Here is a 15,722-nt window from a genome sequence, read left to right as displayed (position 1 = left end):
AACCGCACCCGATCGTCGTTTACCATTATTTTAATTCTTAGTTTTGCATGAGGATATGATGAATGGATGGTTCATTTTTAACAGCAGATTGATTCAGCTGATCTGCACATTGCACACTTACATAAGTTTAATTGTCCGTGCTTTTAAGCCAAAGCCACGCTCAAAAGAATAACGTTAACTGACGTATGGACGTGACTCTCGCAATCTCTGATTAAATCAATTGGGTGTTTGAACGTCTACTGAATCCTTGGACAAAAGATTACAGGGGTTCACCCAGTTTAAGAAATTTCTGATCGTAAAAATCTAATTATTTACATTTTTAAGGTATTGTTTTCGTTAAAATGTACTGATTCAAATTAGTAATCAATAATAAGTGTTAATTTTACTACTCGGCAAATGTGGTGCTGTCGCGGACGGAGCGGGCGCGGGCGCATCAGGCGTAATCATCAAACATCAAACATATTTCAAAGGAAGCCGGCGCCACATTCCCTACCGTCTTTACTATGTGTTTTGAGCGAATATTTGCATTTATTCATATACGATTTCATTAGAAATGGTGGCCTGTCATGATTTTGGCTAATGCAGGACACTACTGAATGATGTGCATCAGAGGGGATTTAGAAGTGAGTACACGCAAAACCGACGGATTAAAAAATGGGTATCCGCAGGTACTGCACTACACCACTAAATATTACCCTACTCAATAGCACTAACACAGGCGTAACTCCCTTCAAACTTGATCTGGAATGTCTTTTTTTCTGTCACAACTTCTCAAACAGGCGAACTCACAAACAGACACACACAAAAATGAAATCGTTTCCTGAAAAAAGTATTTAGAACAGGTTCATATTTTAGAAAATGTAGTTAATATTTGCCTCATTATTGATTCATCTCATCCACCCGCGACCCACCCGCAAATAATCAGAATGCATTTTTTTGTATTACCCGACCCGCGGATATAAACCGCCATCCGCGCATCACTAGTGCGCGCACACTCAAAGCGCGCTCACAGAACGCGCCTCTCAGTCAGTGTGCGAATACAGAGTCTCTTTCGCTTTTAATAGGTTCTGTTATTGCCACATACATGCTCGTATTGGAGACTATTGATGTAAATGAAGTCGGTTTTGTCTTAAGTAAACCTGAACAGCTGGGAGAAACACTGATGCGTCAAAATATTTGATCTGTGCGTCAGATCTTAAAGCGACAGCAGCGTAAACCTGCAGCAGCCGACCACGTCAAGAGTATTAATCAAACAACAAAAGAAAAAGAGAAAATCACTCACTGTTCTTGACTGAATCACTTATTAACTGTAATAAGAATTATCTTTAATGTATACAGTGAAGATTTCGCAGTGTTTTATTTTAACATTTATTACTTCATGAAATGTCTGTAGTCTATTTCTTAAATAAACTTACAAACAAACCCCTACAACTCTATTTTTTAAAAAAATCTAAAAACTAAAAAAAATGTATTTTTGATTAATATATGTATTAATACTTTTGCTTGTAAGTAATACTTGGAGTGTTTACTTGCCTTGAGCTTGAGAATGTTTTACTTACATTAGTTGATTAGTTTTTTCTGTATTGAAATTATTATTATTATTTAAACATGATGGCAGTTTCTAGCTTGAAAGAAAATTTTTTTCTTTCATCTTTGCAGCAACAGTTTTTATGGGTATAAAACCATCTTGGGTGTACATGATTTTCTAATAATTAAATGGCCCATCATCAATTATTCCTTATATAATGTCATTTATTGTAATTAATGTAACTATAAATGCATTCAAAAATAAAACAGGTGTGAGTTTACTGTGACCTATGGAAAGTATAGGTAGGGATTTATACAGTGTGTGCCATTGTAATGACTAGGTTTATCCCTCACAACCTCATTTTCATTCAAGAAAAAAAAGTCATATACAACCCAAAACACACACAGCCACAATCAGAAATAAAAGAGGTGCATTTTCTGCTCTTAAGGTCCCATTCACCAAGATACCTACTCCTTTACCCCCACCCTTGAATTTATACATTTACTACATTGATGAATAAAGTCAAGTCCCGCCCTACAATTTTTCACAACCTGTTTCACTCTAAAATATGTCACATTACATAGATCACCCATAACTTCTGTTGCATGACTTTAAGTTTGCTAAGCAGAGCATGGACACTTATGAGATGTTGTGAAATCAAAAAATCAAAATGGCAAGATCCATTAGAGGTTTGTTATTCTTACATTTCAACTGGCATTTTTCTAGTTGTAAAGGTTAAAATCAGGGGTGCCCAAACTCGGTCCTGGTCCTTGGTTTAGCTCCAACTTGCCTCAACACACCTGCCAGGGGGTTTCTAGTATGCCTAGTAAGAGCTTGATTAGCTGGTTCAGGTGTGTTTAATTGGGGCTGGAGCTAAAATCTGTAGGACACCTCCCTCCAGGACCGAGTTTGGGCACCCCTGGTTTAAAACAATGTTAAGATATTGACAGTACACTCAAAAAACAAATGGTGCTATATAGCACTAAAAGTGGTTCTTTGGCTCGTAATCATAGGGGAACCACTTTTAGTGCTATATAGCACCTATTTTAAAAGGTGCTATATGGCACCTTTGTCAAATGGTTCTATGTAGAACCATCAGATGTACCATAGCATTTTATTACTTCAACAAAAAATGGTGCTCAATAGAAACAATCATAGGGGCTTGTATTACTACAATAGTAGAAAATATATTTATTACAATGGCAAAATGTCTTGAATCACTTTTATGCTTTTCTAAGGTCAAAAGGTCTTATGTGGGAAATATTTCCTTATGGGGGCCTTAGGGGCAAAAAATCTTCAGGATATACACTGTATGTTAATGTTGTTTTTAATCCTTTCCCCAACTGAAGAGTTTAAGAGAGAGTTAGAGATCCTTATTCAGAGGCTTAACAGGTTCTTTGTATGGCAGTGGTGCTATATAGCACCTTAACGACCCCAAAGAACCACTGAAGAACCAGACAGGGGCTTGACCGGTTCTTTATACACTAACGGTGCTATATAGCACCACAATCAAATCAAAGAACCGCTGAAGCACCATTTTTTTTCTGTGTGTAGTGTTTCCTTGGACTCGGACGGACTCGACTCGGCCCTTTGGGACTCGGACTTGAGTCCAACTCGGCCCATTTTGGACTCGGACTCGTCTCGGACTCGATTGGTAAAAGACTCCGACTCGACTCAGACTCGACTTAGGTGGACTCGAACCCAACACTAGTGGGAACTGAAAAAGGTCCACTTTTTGGAAAAAAAGAACCCCCCCTTCCGCTAGGCTGGCTACGGGCCTGCATAACATCCATCTTAACTGGTGATAATCTAGTCTTAAAAAAGTTCTCATAAATTAACTGATAACATATACTCAAACAGACGGGCATGCGTGGGGAAATTCTTTGGCATGTGAGTAATTCAGCAGTCAGCAGTAAAGATAAAACAGATGGTCATTTCTCCTCGAGGGCATCTTTGGTTGTAATAAGAAAAGAAAACTGCATGTAAAAATGTGTCACTGAATCACTCTGACCTTTAGATGTGAGGAAGAGCCTGAGCTTCTCACAACCTGACATTTGTCTGAAAAGTTTCTTTCCATAATGCACACAGCTGCATCTACAAATGATCACGTTCATTCATGTATGGTTTGGCGCCACCTTCAGGTCACCAAAAAAATTAATATAAATATTACAGACACCAAAAGCACTAATATAACACTTGCACTCAAGGTCAAACACCCTTTACAAAAAAAAAAAAAAAAAAAGGTAAAAACAGCGATGTAGGCTGATTTTGAAGTTGGAGGAGAAAATTTGATTTCCTAGTTTTAATACCTACCCTTACTGTCATGAACCAGAATACAAAGAGTTCACGCAGAGCTAGACAAGACGAGCATAATAGGCTAAAAAGTATATGAATTGTCCGTTTTTTTTTTTTTTTTTTTTTTTTCAGAAAATAACCAATCGTTTCTCTAGATAAGACCTTTCTTCCTAAGCTGGGATCGTTTAGAGAGAGTTATCGGGAAAGGTCCACGAGGCGGGATTCGATAGTGCCGATAAATGTGAAATGGCTGTAAAACAAACAGATTAGGTCACCAAAGACAAGTCGAAGTGAAAAACTGCGGTTTGGTGAATTCTAAGCATGACTCCAAATGTGGTATATGTGTTGCAAGCGTGTAATGAAATAGATGATGTGTGAATGACAAATAACACACAGGCTCTGTTTTTTAGGTTTCTGTGTTCGCAGGATTGGATGTGTGTTCATAGGTGTTAAACAACATCTCCGGCTGCTAAACTATTTAAGTGCGCAGGAGGAGAGGCCATTTGATCTGCGAGACTGCGGGAACTTTTTCTTTGTTTAAAAAAATTGCGTTTACGTCCCTACCGCCACTTTTGTTATTTAGTTCTGTGCGAACATGCGGCTGTTTATCGTGAGCGTCGTCGCTGTGCTGCTGGCGCTGAGCTGCCGCTTCGGCATGTCTGAAGTTGTGAGCAAATTCGATACATGCAGAAAGTTTTTCTTTGAAGGACAACCTCCGGTGATTCCTGACATCCTGAATCCAAACTCTGAGCATGTTCGTTACAAAAAAATCTGTCAAACATATAGTTCCCAAAAGAATGATAAAATATATACATTTGCAACTCTCTACGACACAGAAAGCAGGATTCCTGTTTTCTCAGCTTATAAATACACTGGAAAAGGAAATTTCACAAGACCAGAGATACCATGGATGATCGAGCCACAGGTGAAAATTTTGTTTGTTTTATGATTCCTCATTTGTCTGCTGTTATTGTGCATCAAGTGTTTTATTAATCATTCTTCACCTCTTTCATTTTAATGAGTTGTTCTGTAGAAGTTTTTTGTTCTGTAGAAGTTTATTCATCTGCCTTTTAACCCAAGCATTATTCAACCTAATATTTTTCCAGAATTATGCAGTTTTTTAATGCAACATTTAATCAGTTAATAACTGCCTGCTTAACTGCTTAATTCAAGTGAATAACTCTGAATAAAAATTTGAGGTAACGGTAGAAGACTTGAATAGCAAGTGGAGTCAGATACTCAAATGATTTTTACTATTAGGAGATTGACATATTAATAGGTGCTATATGACAAACTCAATTAAAATTATTCTAATTTTATGTTTACTTGAAAATGTAACTGCAAAATGTTTATTAATGACTTTAGGGGGAGTAAATGACAGGACATTTGTTTGTCCGTTATTCTAGAAATGAGCAAGGTTCATCTTTTAGTATTTAATAACTCTTTCTCTTTCTTGTAAATACCTACAGCTTGATCCTCCTGATGGTAACATGATTGTTCCATATAGAAATCAGGCCATCGATGAAGACTACTTTAAAAACAACTATCAAGTGAACCGCGGTCACTTATTTCCCAGCGGTCACGCAGCTGATGAATTCACAGCCGAATCTACATTCACACTCACTAACATTGTGCCACAAAATATCAGCTTCAATGCTGGCAGTTGGAATCGCATTGAAAACAAAACCAGAGATAGCATGAATACAGATTGCTCTGACGATAATGGTAACATTTCAGCCTTTGTGCTGACTGGAGCTATACCTGGCAAAAACAGACTAAACAATAGAGTGAACATTCCCTCTTACATGTGGACGACATTTTGCTGCCGCTATAACAGCAGAAAAATAACGTGGGTCTCTCAGGCTTACTGGGGCATAAATAAAGAAGAAAATGAAGATGAACCAATCAGACAAAAGAGCCTGCAGGAATTACAGAAATTTCTGAGTGAAAAGTACAAATACAATGTGCAGCTGTTTAAGAACAACTGTAAAAAACAAAAATAGTCTCATTAGATGGTTTAAAAATCCTTGAATTATAATTTTTGTGATGTTTGATTAAAGGGCTGTCAAAATCCTTGTTTAGCTTTTGCAGAATCATAACTATCCTAACTATCTTGGTTTTAAATGCTGTCATTTTAGCATTTTCATTTTTACACAAACAGTACTTTGATAAACATGTCTAAAGCCCAGACCCTGTTATGAATGGACTGTCTGTAAATGATTGTCTTTCTTTCTAATAAAGCTTGTGCAAATGTTGTCATATCAGAATCATCTCTCTGTCTAAACCTGGGGTTTCCAAACGTCTGCATTCCTGAACCCACCTACACAAGTACAATCCATCTCAAAGCCCACCAAAATAATCTTATATCTTTAGAGAGCTGTTTTTATTTTCCATGTATAATTTTAATTGCAATATCAAGGAGTTAAGTAAAATATATAAAATATTATGATAAATTTAAATAACAGCCTAATGGCTACAGTATGTTGAAATAATGAGATGAATGAATTTCAAAATCAGGGGCCGTATTCATGAAAATTCTTAGTGCAAAGAGTTGCTCTTATAGTGACAAAATGGGTGTTTCCTCTTAAAATTAAAGAAAAGATCCTAGTAAAGAGAGAAGTAATTCAGAAAGCATCTTAACCCTCAAAAGTGGTCTTAAGGTCCAATTGTTAGGAGTACGAACGGGGACTTTTAAGAGGCTTAAACATTTTTTAGCCGTGGAGTAAATTGACAAAACTTGTAGAGGGAGAAGAAATATGTTGCAATGCACACAATACATGACAGTGAGTTAATAAGACGCTACACATTAGATCGTGCAGGGACCATGTTTGTGACCAACTTTATTAGACACATGCTAACATCTCCGACACAGCACAGAAATGCCATAGTGCCAGAAATGGAAGTAATCACTACAGTTATTAACATATCTGACAACTGGAAAAAATGCAACTATGCAGCAGCGATGATTTGGGTCTGTTACAACCTTCTATAAGCAAAGAGATCACACAAACAATTTCCTTATTGTGTCGCTGTTCATTTCCTATCAAATACGTTAAGTTCAACATTAATAGCATGGTAAATAAAAAATTAAGAATATATAAACATTTCTAAACATACAAAAGTATAAAGATACAATGACCCTACACTTAAAAGTGCTCTTTTATTTCCTTCTTGGACAACCAACCAATCATAGTCTTCAAAAGGCTGTGTCATGCCTAGTAATACATCTATTACAGTCATAATCTATTACAGTTTTTCACATTTGGTAAAACACTAAACCCCATTCTCTAAACCGAATTCTTAATGCTTTAATTTGATAAATAATAAATCAATAAATCACTCTTTTTGCAAAACCTTAAACAAATTTAGGCAGTTTAGACACTGTTTGCAGATCTCGTGCACTCTTTTCGCAAAACTCTAAACACATTCTCACTCACTAAGACACAATTTGCTCTGTGACGAACTTGTGATGCAAAACCCTAAACACAAGAAAGCAAAAGTTAAGCACATCTGCAACACGACTGTCATTGTTTACACACAATAATTCAAAATTCTTCACACTTGTTTCTAAATATTTAAATACTAGCCAGTTCAAAGTGCACAGAAGGCACAGGTGCATCGGTCAATCTGAGAGGTACAGAAGAGTGGGAATATGAGTGTACATACATACATACATACATACATACATACATGCATACATACATACAATACCATACATACATACATACATACATACATACATAGATGGATAGATAGATAGATAGATACATGGACAGTGTGACGAGGAATCCTTTTTGACGAAGAAGAAACCAGCAGACATGGGGGAAGTGGACGGACGGATGAAGCCCTTCTTTAATTCCTCGTCAATGTACGCTTTCATGGCGGCAGACTCAGGTTGTGACAGGGGAAATACACGTCCCTTGGGAGGATGAGAGCCCGGCAGCAGATCTATAGCACAGTCAGTGGAGCGATGAAAGGGCAGTTGCGAGGCCTTGACCTTGCTGAACGCCTCGGAGAGATCCCAATACTCCCTGGGTAATTTCGCGAGGTCCAGTGATGTGGAACTTGCGTCGTCAACCTCCGTTTTGGATGTTAAGGGAGTGAGACACTGTTTGTGGCAGGTATCAGACCATCGCAGAATTTGTTTCTTGGTCCAGGAGATAGTCGGGTTGTATCTTTCCAGCCAGGGGAAGCCCAGGATGATGGGAGTTTGAGAGGTGGGCAGGACAAACAAGATCATCGGTAGTGTGCTGGATCTGCCCGGAGCCCAGGGGTTGCCCGTCTACTGCTGCCACTGCCAAGTGAGACACACAAGGAACAAGGGGAATGGAATGAGTTCTAGCGAAGTCACTGAAGTTACCGGCAGCGCCGGAATCAACAAGAGCTACGGTCTGCACAGTTTTATTCTTGAACTTTAGTATTACAGGAATTTCAATACAGGTAGATGAATGAGAACCAGAACTCACCGCAGCAGTTTTACGGGCAGGGCGCGTCGGGCAGGATGATCTCATGTGTCCGGGCAGACCACAGTAGAGACACAGGTTCCCCTGTACACTCAAAAAAATGGTTTTGTGCCACTGTTCGTTTTACCCAGGTATTTATTGCTATAGCTAAAGCACGAAAACAAGTACAAATAATGCCACATTCGACTGCTGCATACATTTTAACATTTTATCTGCTATTCGTTTTTATAACAGCATACATTTGATCACGGGTTTCTTCATCGCTGCCTAATTTTGGCGAAATGAAGGAATGTCACAACTTTACTGACGGAGAAAAAAAGTTTTGGCTAAGGTAAGTGAACTGCTGTATTGCCTTTTCATCATTTATAAACAAAAGTAATAAGGGTATTTTGCATTTTCAGTTTTAGAGGAATGCACGCAGTTGTAAATGTGAACTGGTGGATGGTTAAGAAGCTGATGTGTCTTCTAGAAATCTAAACAAGTAAGACACTAAGATATATTGATATGTTATATGTTAAAAAAGTTATGTATGCATGTATTTGTGTGTGTGTGTGTATGAAGAGTTCATGTGTGTATTTGTATATATTAAGAGTTAATTTGCAAGAACAGATAACTTTTTTTTTTTTTGTTTTGTTTTGTTTTGTTTATTTTTTTTTTATTTTTATAATTATTCTGCATTCCAAGTAATATCAATCAAACTGTGGTTGGTTTATTTTGAATGAATATTAATAGCTCAAAAATACAGCTAACTAACACAATAAAACAAAAAAAAACCACACACAATAAAAACATGTTTTATGAATATTAATAAAAACGGATTTATTTGTTTTTGCAAATGAACTCTTCATATGTATATGTGTGTGTGTGTGTGTGTGTGTGTGTGTGTATTTAATGGGTACTTTTGACTCATTCCTTTTCTTAAAAATGGTTTGAAGGCAGAAATGTGATGTTTATCATTTTATAAACTTAATGTTTTTGTGAAAAGCTGTGCCTGAACTATAAATCATGCTTTTTACAGTCATTTTATGACTTTAAATATGCTCCAGATCATGTCCACCCTTTTGGAATAATATACATGACAATAATCACACAAATTTTTGATCACTGAATTTAATTGAACTATATATGGGTGCTCTTGTAACAAATTGTACTTCATGTGTTTACAGATTTGTGCAGAATATGAGACAGGCAGAATAACCATAGGTCCATTAGTGTCAACTGTCTTTGCCAATGGGTGGATCCACACTGCAAAACTTATGAAGATGATTGCAAACCGAAGAAGAGTCCTTGGACAAAGCATTAAACCCTCTTGGTCCCCACTACACAGGTAAGAACCGCTACACTCAACAAAAACTTTTGTAATCATGTTAAAGGGGTCATCAGATGCTGTTGATATGATTCTTTAGAGTCTTAATGAGAAGTCCATAGCATACTTTTGTTAAAATTTCTCAGTGGTAGTGTAAAAAACACCCATTTTACCATATCAAAATCAGCCCTTTTCAGAGTGGGCCATTCTGTTGCATGTTCCTTTAAATACAGTAATGGTGGTCAGACTGTTCTCAGCTCTCACTTGGCTCATTTAGGGCAGGTCTAAGGTAAGACGGTCATGTAAATCAAGTACGTCACACCAACTAGAAGCTGAGAATGACCTGATTTGAAAAAGGGCATATTAGTTATAATGATTAAAAAATACCACTGGGTGGATTTTTATCATCATAGGGTGGTTGTGTACACATACTACCAACATGCATATATGTTCAAACAACATGTAAAAGTGAGTTTTGGATCAGATGACCTCTTTAAAACGTTGTCTCACCAGCCACTGAGTTTTAGGGTTATGGTCATAGGCATTAACAAAAAAGACAGATATAATAAGAATTGGGTTATTAATATAGGAAATATAAAAATATGGTATTACTGTAAACTGACAGATATTGCGAATACATTAGCTTCCCAAAAACAATACATTCTAAAGCAAGGCAGGCGTGTCAAACCTGCTCTTGGAGAGCCAGTGTTCTGGAGTTTAGCTCCAACACCCCTGCCTGGAACTTTTAGTAAAACTTTGATTAGCAAACCTGTAAGACCTTCGTTCATCTTCAAAATACAAATTAAGATATTTTTTGATAAAATCAGAGAGCTTTCTGACCCTGCATAGACATCAACACAACTGAAATATTCCCAAGCCCCGAAACGTAGTAAGGACTTTGATATAATAGTCCATGTGACATCAGTGGTTCAACCATAATTTTACAAAGCTACAAGAATACTTTTTATGGGTAAAGAAAACAAAAATAACTACTTTATTCAACAATTCTTCTCCTCCAAATCATGTATTTTGCCATTATGGAGAGCATCACGATGCATGCACATTGCTTTCCTCTGCAAGCAAACAAGGCCCAGCGCATACATGTTCTACGTCAGCAGAATCACACGCATGCGTTATGCAAAGAGGTACTCTCGATAATGGCAGAAGACGCAATTTGGAGAAGAATTGTTGAAAGTCAATATTTTTGTTTTCTTTGCACACAAAAAGTATTCTCACTGCTTTGTAAAATTGTGGTTGAACCACTGATTTTTACACTGTTTTACTGGTGTCCTTACTACGTTTCTGGGTCTGGGAGCATTTCAGTTGCATTACTGTCTATGCCGGGTCAGAAAGCTCTCAGATTTCATCAAAAATATCTTTATTTGTGTTCTGAAGATGAATGAAGGTCTTGTGGGTTTGGAACGACATGAGGGTGAGTAATTAATGACAGAATTTTCATTTTTGGGTGAACTATCCCTTTAATTGGGAATATTGCTAAACTCTGCAGGACAGTGACTTTCTGTGCTGATCTGGTCCAGTACTGTTATAGTTTCATTTTCCACTGTAATGTTAGTTAGAGTTCCATCTGAACTGCTTGCCTGTATTTCCCGTAAGGAAATGATCAGACAGAATAATAATGACATTTTTCAAATGTGTTTTTTTTTTTTTTAGAAAAATGTAAAGGCTAAATCTCATGAATTTTGTTGTTGTCTGCATCTTTAGACTAATGACGTTGACGTACCCAAATGAAGACACTAGCGGTGTTATTATGGAGTATATGGTAAGTTGTTTTATTTATTAATTTATTTATTTATTGGTATTTTCAAGGATGATAAATGCTAAGGTAAATTTAATATGCAAGAATTTGAGTACTCCATTCTTTTAAATATCCTCTCTAGGATACAGACGTTGGCAGCACTCAGGAGGTGATCCAGAGGAATCATGGGAATCTGTGTCATACGATTTGAAGGTACAGACATTGAAGACAGCACAGCAGATGTTGGAGTGTTGGAAGATAAAGTTCTTCAGGACCTTAGCAGTAAACCCTATGAAAAAACATGTTGCTGGGACTGATATATGGACTAAACCTGAACTCCTAAAATCAGGTACACATTTGGAGTACTGCAGAATTTATTTCTGGAGCCAGTTCCTGTTCCTGGATTAAGGTTTGATTGGTTACCTTTATATGCCAATTAGAGAATGACATTAGTTTAATATTTCTGTAATTTTGTAATGTGGTTGTAACTGTAATTGTTGCTCTTGTTTAACAAATACACTTGATAATTTGTGACATCTTGTCTTTTGTGATTCATTGCAAAATAATCACACAAAAATGCTTTGTTGAAGGGAGTAACTTTAACTTGAAATCATTTAGTTAAAGTAACTAGAACCAATTGGATGGAACCACTGTCCATAATTTAAATGAGTTGTCTGAAACAAACTTCCTTATGTTGATAAAGTGAAACCTATTTGGCCAGTTTTAATAAACCAAAACATGTTCACTAAACTTAACCGGTTTAAGTTACAGGGAAGTGAATAAATTGAGTTGGTTGGACATTACTATTTCACATAAATTCTTCCTCATTCAGCTGTGTTGTTACAACACAAAGAGTTTGCATAGATTCAAAAAATTCCATTCATGTTCATCAAAAACAATTTGGTTGTGTGGAACCACTGTCCATAATTGAATTAAGTAGGTTTAAAGAATCATTTTTTTGAGTGTATGCGGCGTTCCCTCTCCTCCGAGCTGATATGAGTAACTCCCGGCTGCATGGGTTCGTTCTCCAGCTGAGGTGCGCTGATCGAGACAGATGGAGTAAGTGATTGACGAGGACGACGTGATCGAAGGAGATTGTCGACTCGATATCCAGATCGATTAATTGTGCTAGGGATCTCTCCTCATCCCGGCAGGCGAGTTCAGACTATAATTCGGTGTTTAGACCTTTGCGAAACAGCAGTTTGAGGGGATCATCCGGCCACCCGGTCTGCGCAGCCAGCGTGCGAAATGTTAGGGCAAAGTCAGCCGCGGTGTTCTTGCCTTGTCGGAGCTGAAGTAACTGCTCCCCAGCCTCCTTGCCATCCGCTGGGTGCTCGAAGACCTCCCTGAAGTTCTGTAGGAAGCCAGCGAATGAGGGGAAAACGACACGATCCACACTCCTCACTGCTGTAGCCCATTCAAGTGCTCTACCGGACAATAACGAGCACACAAAGGCTATGCGGCTATTATCTGAAGGACAGAGGGCAGGTTGTTGGTTAACGAACATGGAACATTGTAATAGAAAGCCCCTACACTTAGATGGTGTTCCGTTGAATTTATCCAGGGAACGCCAGCCACGGGCTTGTAGTAGTTGAAGGGAGGATGTGGTGTGAGTCGGGAGGTTGTGCTGAGAGGCGGCGGGTTCAGCAGATGGAGTGCGGAGAGCCTGTAATGTCTTTACTAGCTCCTCGGTAAGCATGGTGAGGAGGTTGAGCTGTTTTTGGTGAGTATCTAACATGGACGCTTGAACAGACAACTCCATGGTGAGCTGATACACAGTTGCTGGATCGGTAGATGGCGAAGTCTTCTGTGACGAGGAGTCAGCGTGAGTAGGATCCATATGCAACTTTATTAAAGTCAAGCTCATATACAAAACAAGAACTTCGCGAATAGGTGAGCGTGAGTGTGCTATTTATAGTCGATGAAATGGCTGACACCTGTGCAGGTGATCAGCCCCAGGTACGGGTTATGGGAAATAGGGGTGTAACGATACACCAAAGGCACGATTCGGTTCGGTTCACGGTTTTGGAGCCACGGTTCGGTTCGGTTCGGTTTCGGGTTGCTGTGGGGTTAGGGTTGATGTCATCTTAACAGCAATGCTAAGGAACAATAGATTCACTTAATAACAAGAACAACTAAACTTTTTCTTTCACGTGATCAACCGCTGAATTCAAATCTGCTTTGGTGCTGAGCCTGATCGGACGCGCTGAGCGCTTGTCATATTATCGCAACTATTCCGTGTTTTCAACCATATGATGCTTGTTTTAGGTTCCAGACATTTATATACACATAAGTCCTAGTAAAACGATGCCTTTATATTTAGCAAAATACATGCCGATGTCTATGGCAGCGTCAATAATGATCCTTACAAATGTTATCTGACCAGTGGCGATTTCTTTAAGACTGCAAGGGAAGCTCAGCTTCCCCTATAATGTCACAAAATTAATGGTCAAATTATGTACTATTGTATTAACATTTTATTGACTAAAATGCGTTAGAAAACGTTCATCTCAAAGACGAGTTCGTTCAGAATCAGTTAGATATAGCAGGTCGGCTGACTTGATTTTCTTCTCATACATTCCCGTAGCGTCACAGTGCATTTCCCCGTTGAAGCACAGCGTCCATTGACTTCAATGCGGCTGCTTTGAACGTTTTTTTTCAGTGCTTTGAAACTAGACGGTCATTGGATAAACGCTGCGATTATGTCCCGCCCACGGACGCTCAGCGTCTCTGGGGGTGAATGAGGAGCAAATGAGGAGTGGGCTGGCCTGGACTCCGAGCTTCTGCGTGATGATTGGAGGGTCTGTCGAAAGATTGCATCTCCTTTTGACTGACAGCGATTTTGTACTATAAGGAATCGCTGAAGCTATTCGCGCTCAGTCCCATCGCGGATTTCTCAAGTTCAGTCGAAATAAGAACTGCTGCAACCTATTTCTTTATATTTGCTTGGCGAAATTGCTTGATTTTCATCATACATTTCACACAATTATACACCACATTCCTTGTTTCACTTTTACAGAGTTTAATATTTTTTTTAGATCGTTCATTCATTCATTCATGTTAATATTTAATGTAGTAATCAGTATATATATATATAGATTACTACATTAAATATTAACATGGAGGATGACTATAAATTAATATATATATATATATATATATTAGAGTTGAGCCGGATACTCGGCTGAAACGAGTATCCGGCACGGATAAAGCACTTTTGCCGAGTACGAGTATCATACGAGTAATACGAGTCAATATCTGTGCTCGGATTGAATAAAAATTCTCACTGGGTAGTTTACTGTGTCTGCGTTCTGTGATAGGCTAGTCACAGGGCCCCTCCCCTACACACATACTAGAGATGCGCGGATGAGCTTAAACGTCACCGGAATCCGCAGCTCCAAATAAATGATCCGCCCGCCACCCACCCGCACCTGTATTTTTCTCTGATTTAGATAACCGCACCTGACCCGCACCCGATCGTCATTTACAATTATTCTAATTCTTAGTTTTGCATGATGATATGATGAATGTGATGAACACTTATAAGCGTAATCACTCGTGCTTTTAAGCCAAATCCACGCTAAAAAGAATAACGTTAACTGATATCTGGACGTGACGTATTGTTTTCGGTATAATGTACTGATTCAAATTAGTAATCAATAATAATTTTTATTTTAATACTCGGCGTGCCTCTCTTGACATGCTCTCGCGTATGAACAGGCAGCAAATGTGGTGCTGGCGCGGACGGAGCGGGCGCGGGCGCGGGCGCATCAGGCGCATCAGGTGCAATGATAAAACATATTTCAAAGGAAGCCGGCGCTAGGGTCCTTACCGTCTTTGCTGGGTGTTTTGAGCGAATATTTGCATTTATTCACATACGATTTAGTTACAAATGGTGGCCTGTCATGATTTTGGCTAATGCAGGACACTACTGAATGATGCGCATCAGAGGGGATTTAGAAGTGGGTGCGCAGAGCCGACTGATAAAGAAATGGGTATACGCGGGTTATATACACCACTGCATATTAACCTACTCGAGTATTTAAAACATATGTTAGAAAATACAGTTAATATTTGCGTCATTATTGATTTTTCTCATCCACCCGCGAACCACCCGCAAATAATCAGAATGCAATTTTTTATTACCCGACCCACCCGACCCGCGGATTGTCCGCAGCGCCCGCGGATATAACCGCCATCCACGCATCACTAACACATACAGATTTATTGTGTTGCTGTGTCCCGCTCTGCTCACACACACACAGAACACTGAGAAGAGAAGAGAACAGCGCGCTCTCTCTCTGTTCTCTCCCTCAGTCACTCAGGTTTGCGGGTTTTTTTTTCCGTTAACGTTTAGGGTTTCTTCAGCATCAC

At 38.6% G+C, this 15,722-nt stretch overlaps 1 protein-coding gene and 1 long non-coding RNA gene across 2 annotated transcripts; both read left to right on the top strand.

Annotated features, from left to right (window-relative positions):
- Nucleotides 1–4,036: 4,036 nt before the first annotated feature.
- Nucleotides 4,037–6,093, top strand: LOC127157568 (endonuclease domain-containing 1 protein). Its single transcript, XM_051100789.1, has 2 exons — nt 4,037–4,748; nt 5,293–6,093. The coding sequence occupies exons 1-2, from the start codon at nt 4,419–4,421 to the stop codon at nt 5,824–5,826; spliced, it is 864 nt and encodes a 287-aa protein (XP_050956746.1). The 5' UTR covers nt 4,037–4,418; the 3' UTR covers nt 5,827–6,093.
- A 2,406-nt stretch (nt 6,094–8,499) lies between these two features.
- Nucleotides 8,500–12,511, top strand: LOC127157567 (uncharacterized). The gene is made up of 4 exons (XR_007825943.1): nt 8,500–8,617; nt 8,694–8,767; nt 9,453–9,613; nt 11,315–12,511. It is a non-coding gene; the product is annotated as an uncharacterized LOC127157567 (long non-coding RNA).
- The last annotated feature ends 3,211 nt before the right edge of the window (nt 12,512–15,722 follow it).

The sequence above is a fragment of the Labeo rohita genome, unplaced genomic scaffold (assembly GCF_022985175.1).
Source record: "Labeo rohita strain BAU-BD-2019 unplaced genomic scaffold, IGBB_LRoh.1.0 scaffold_1113, whole genome shotgun sequence".
Classification (NCBI taxonomy): Eukaryota; Metazoa; Chordata; class Actinopteri; order Cypriniformes; family Cyprinidae; genus Labeo; species Labeo rohita.
The sequence above is the reverse complement of the archived record's forward strand: the minus strand, read 5'-3'. Positions and strand labels throughout refer to the sequence as shown.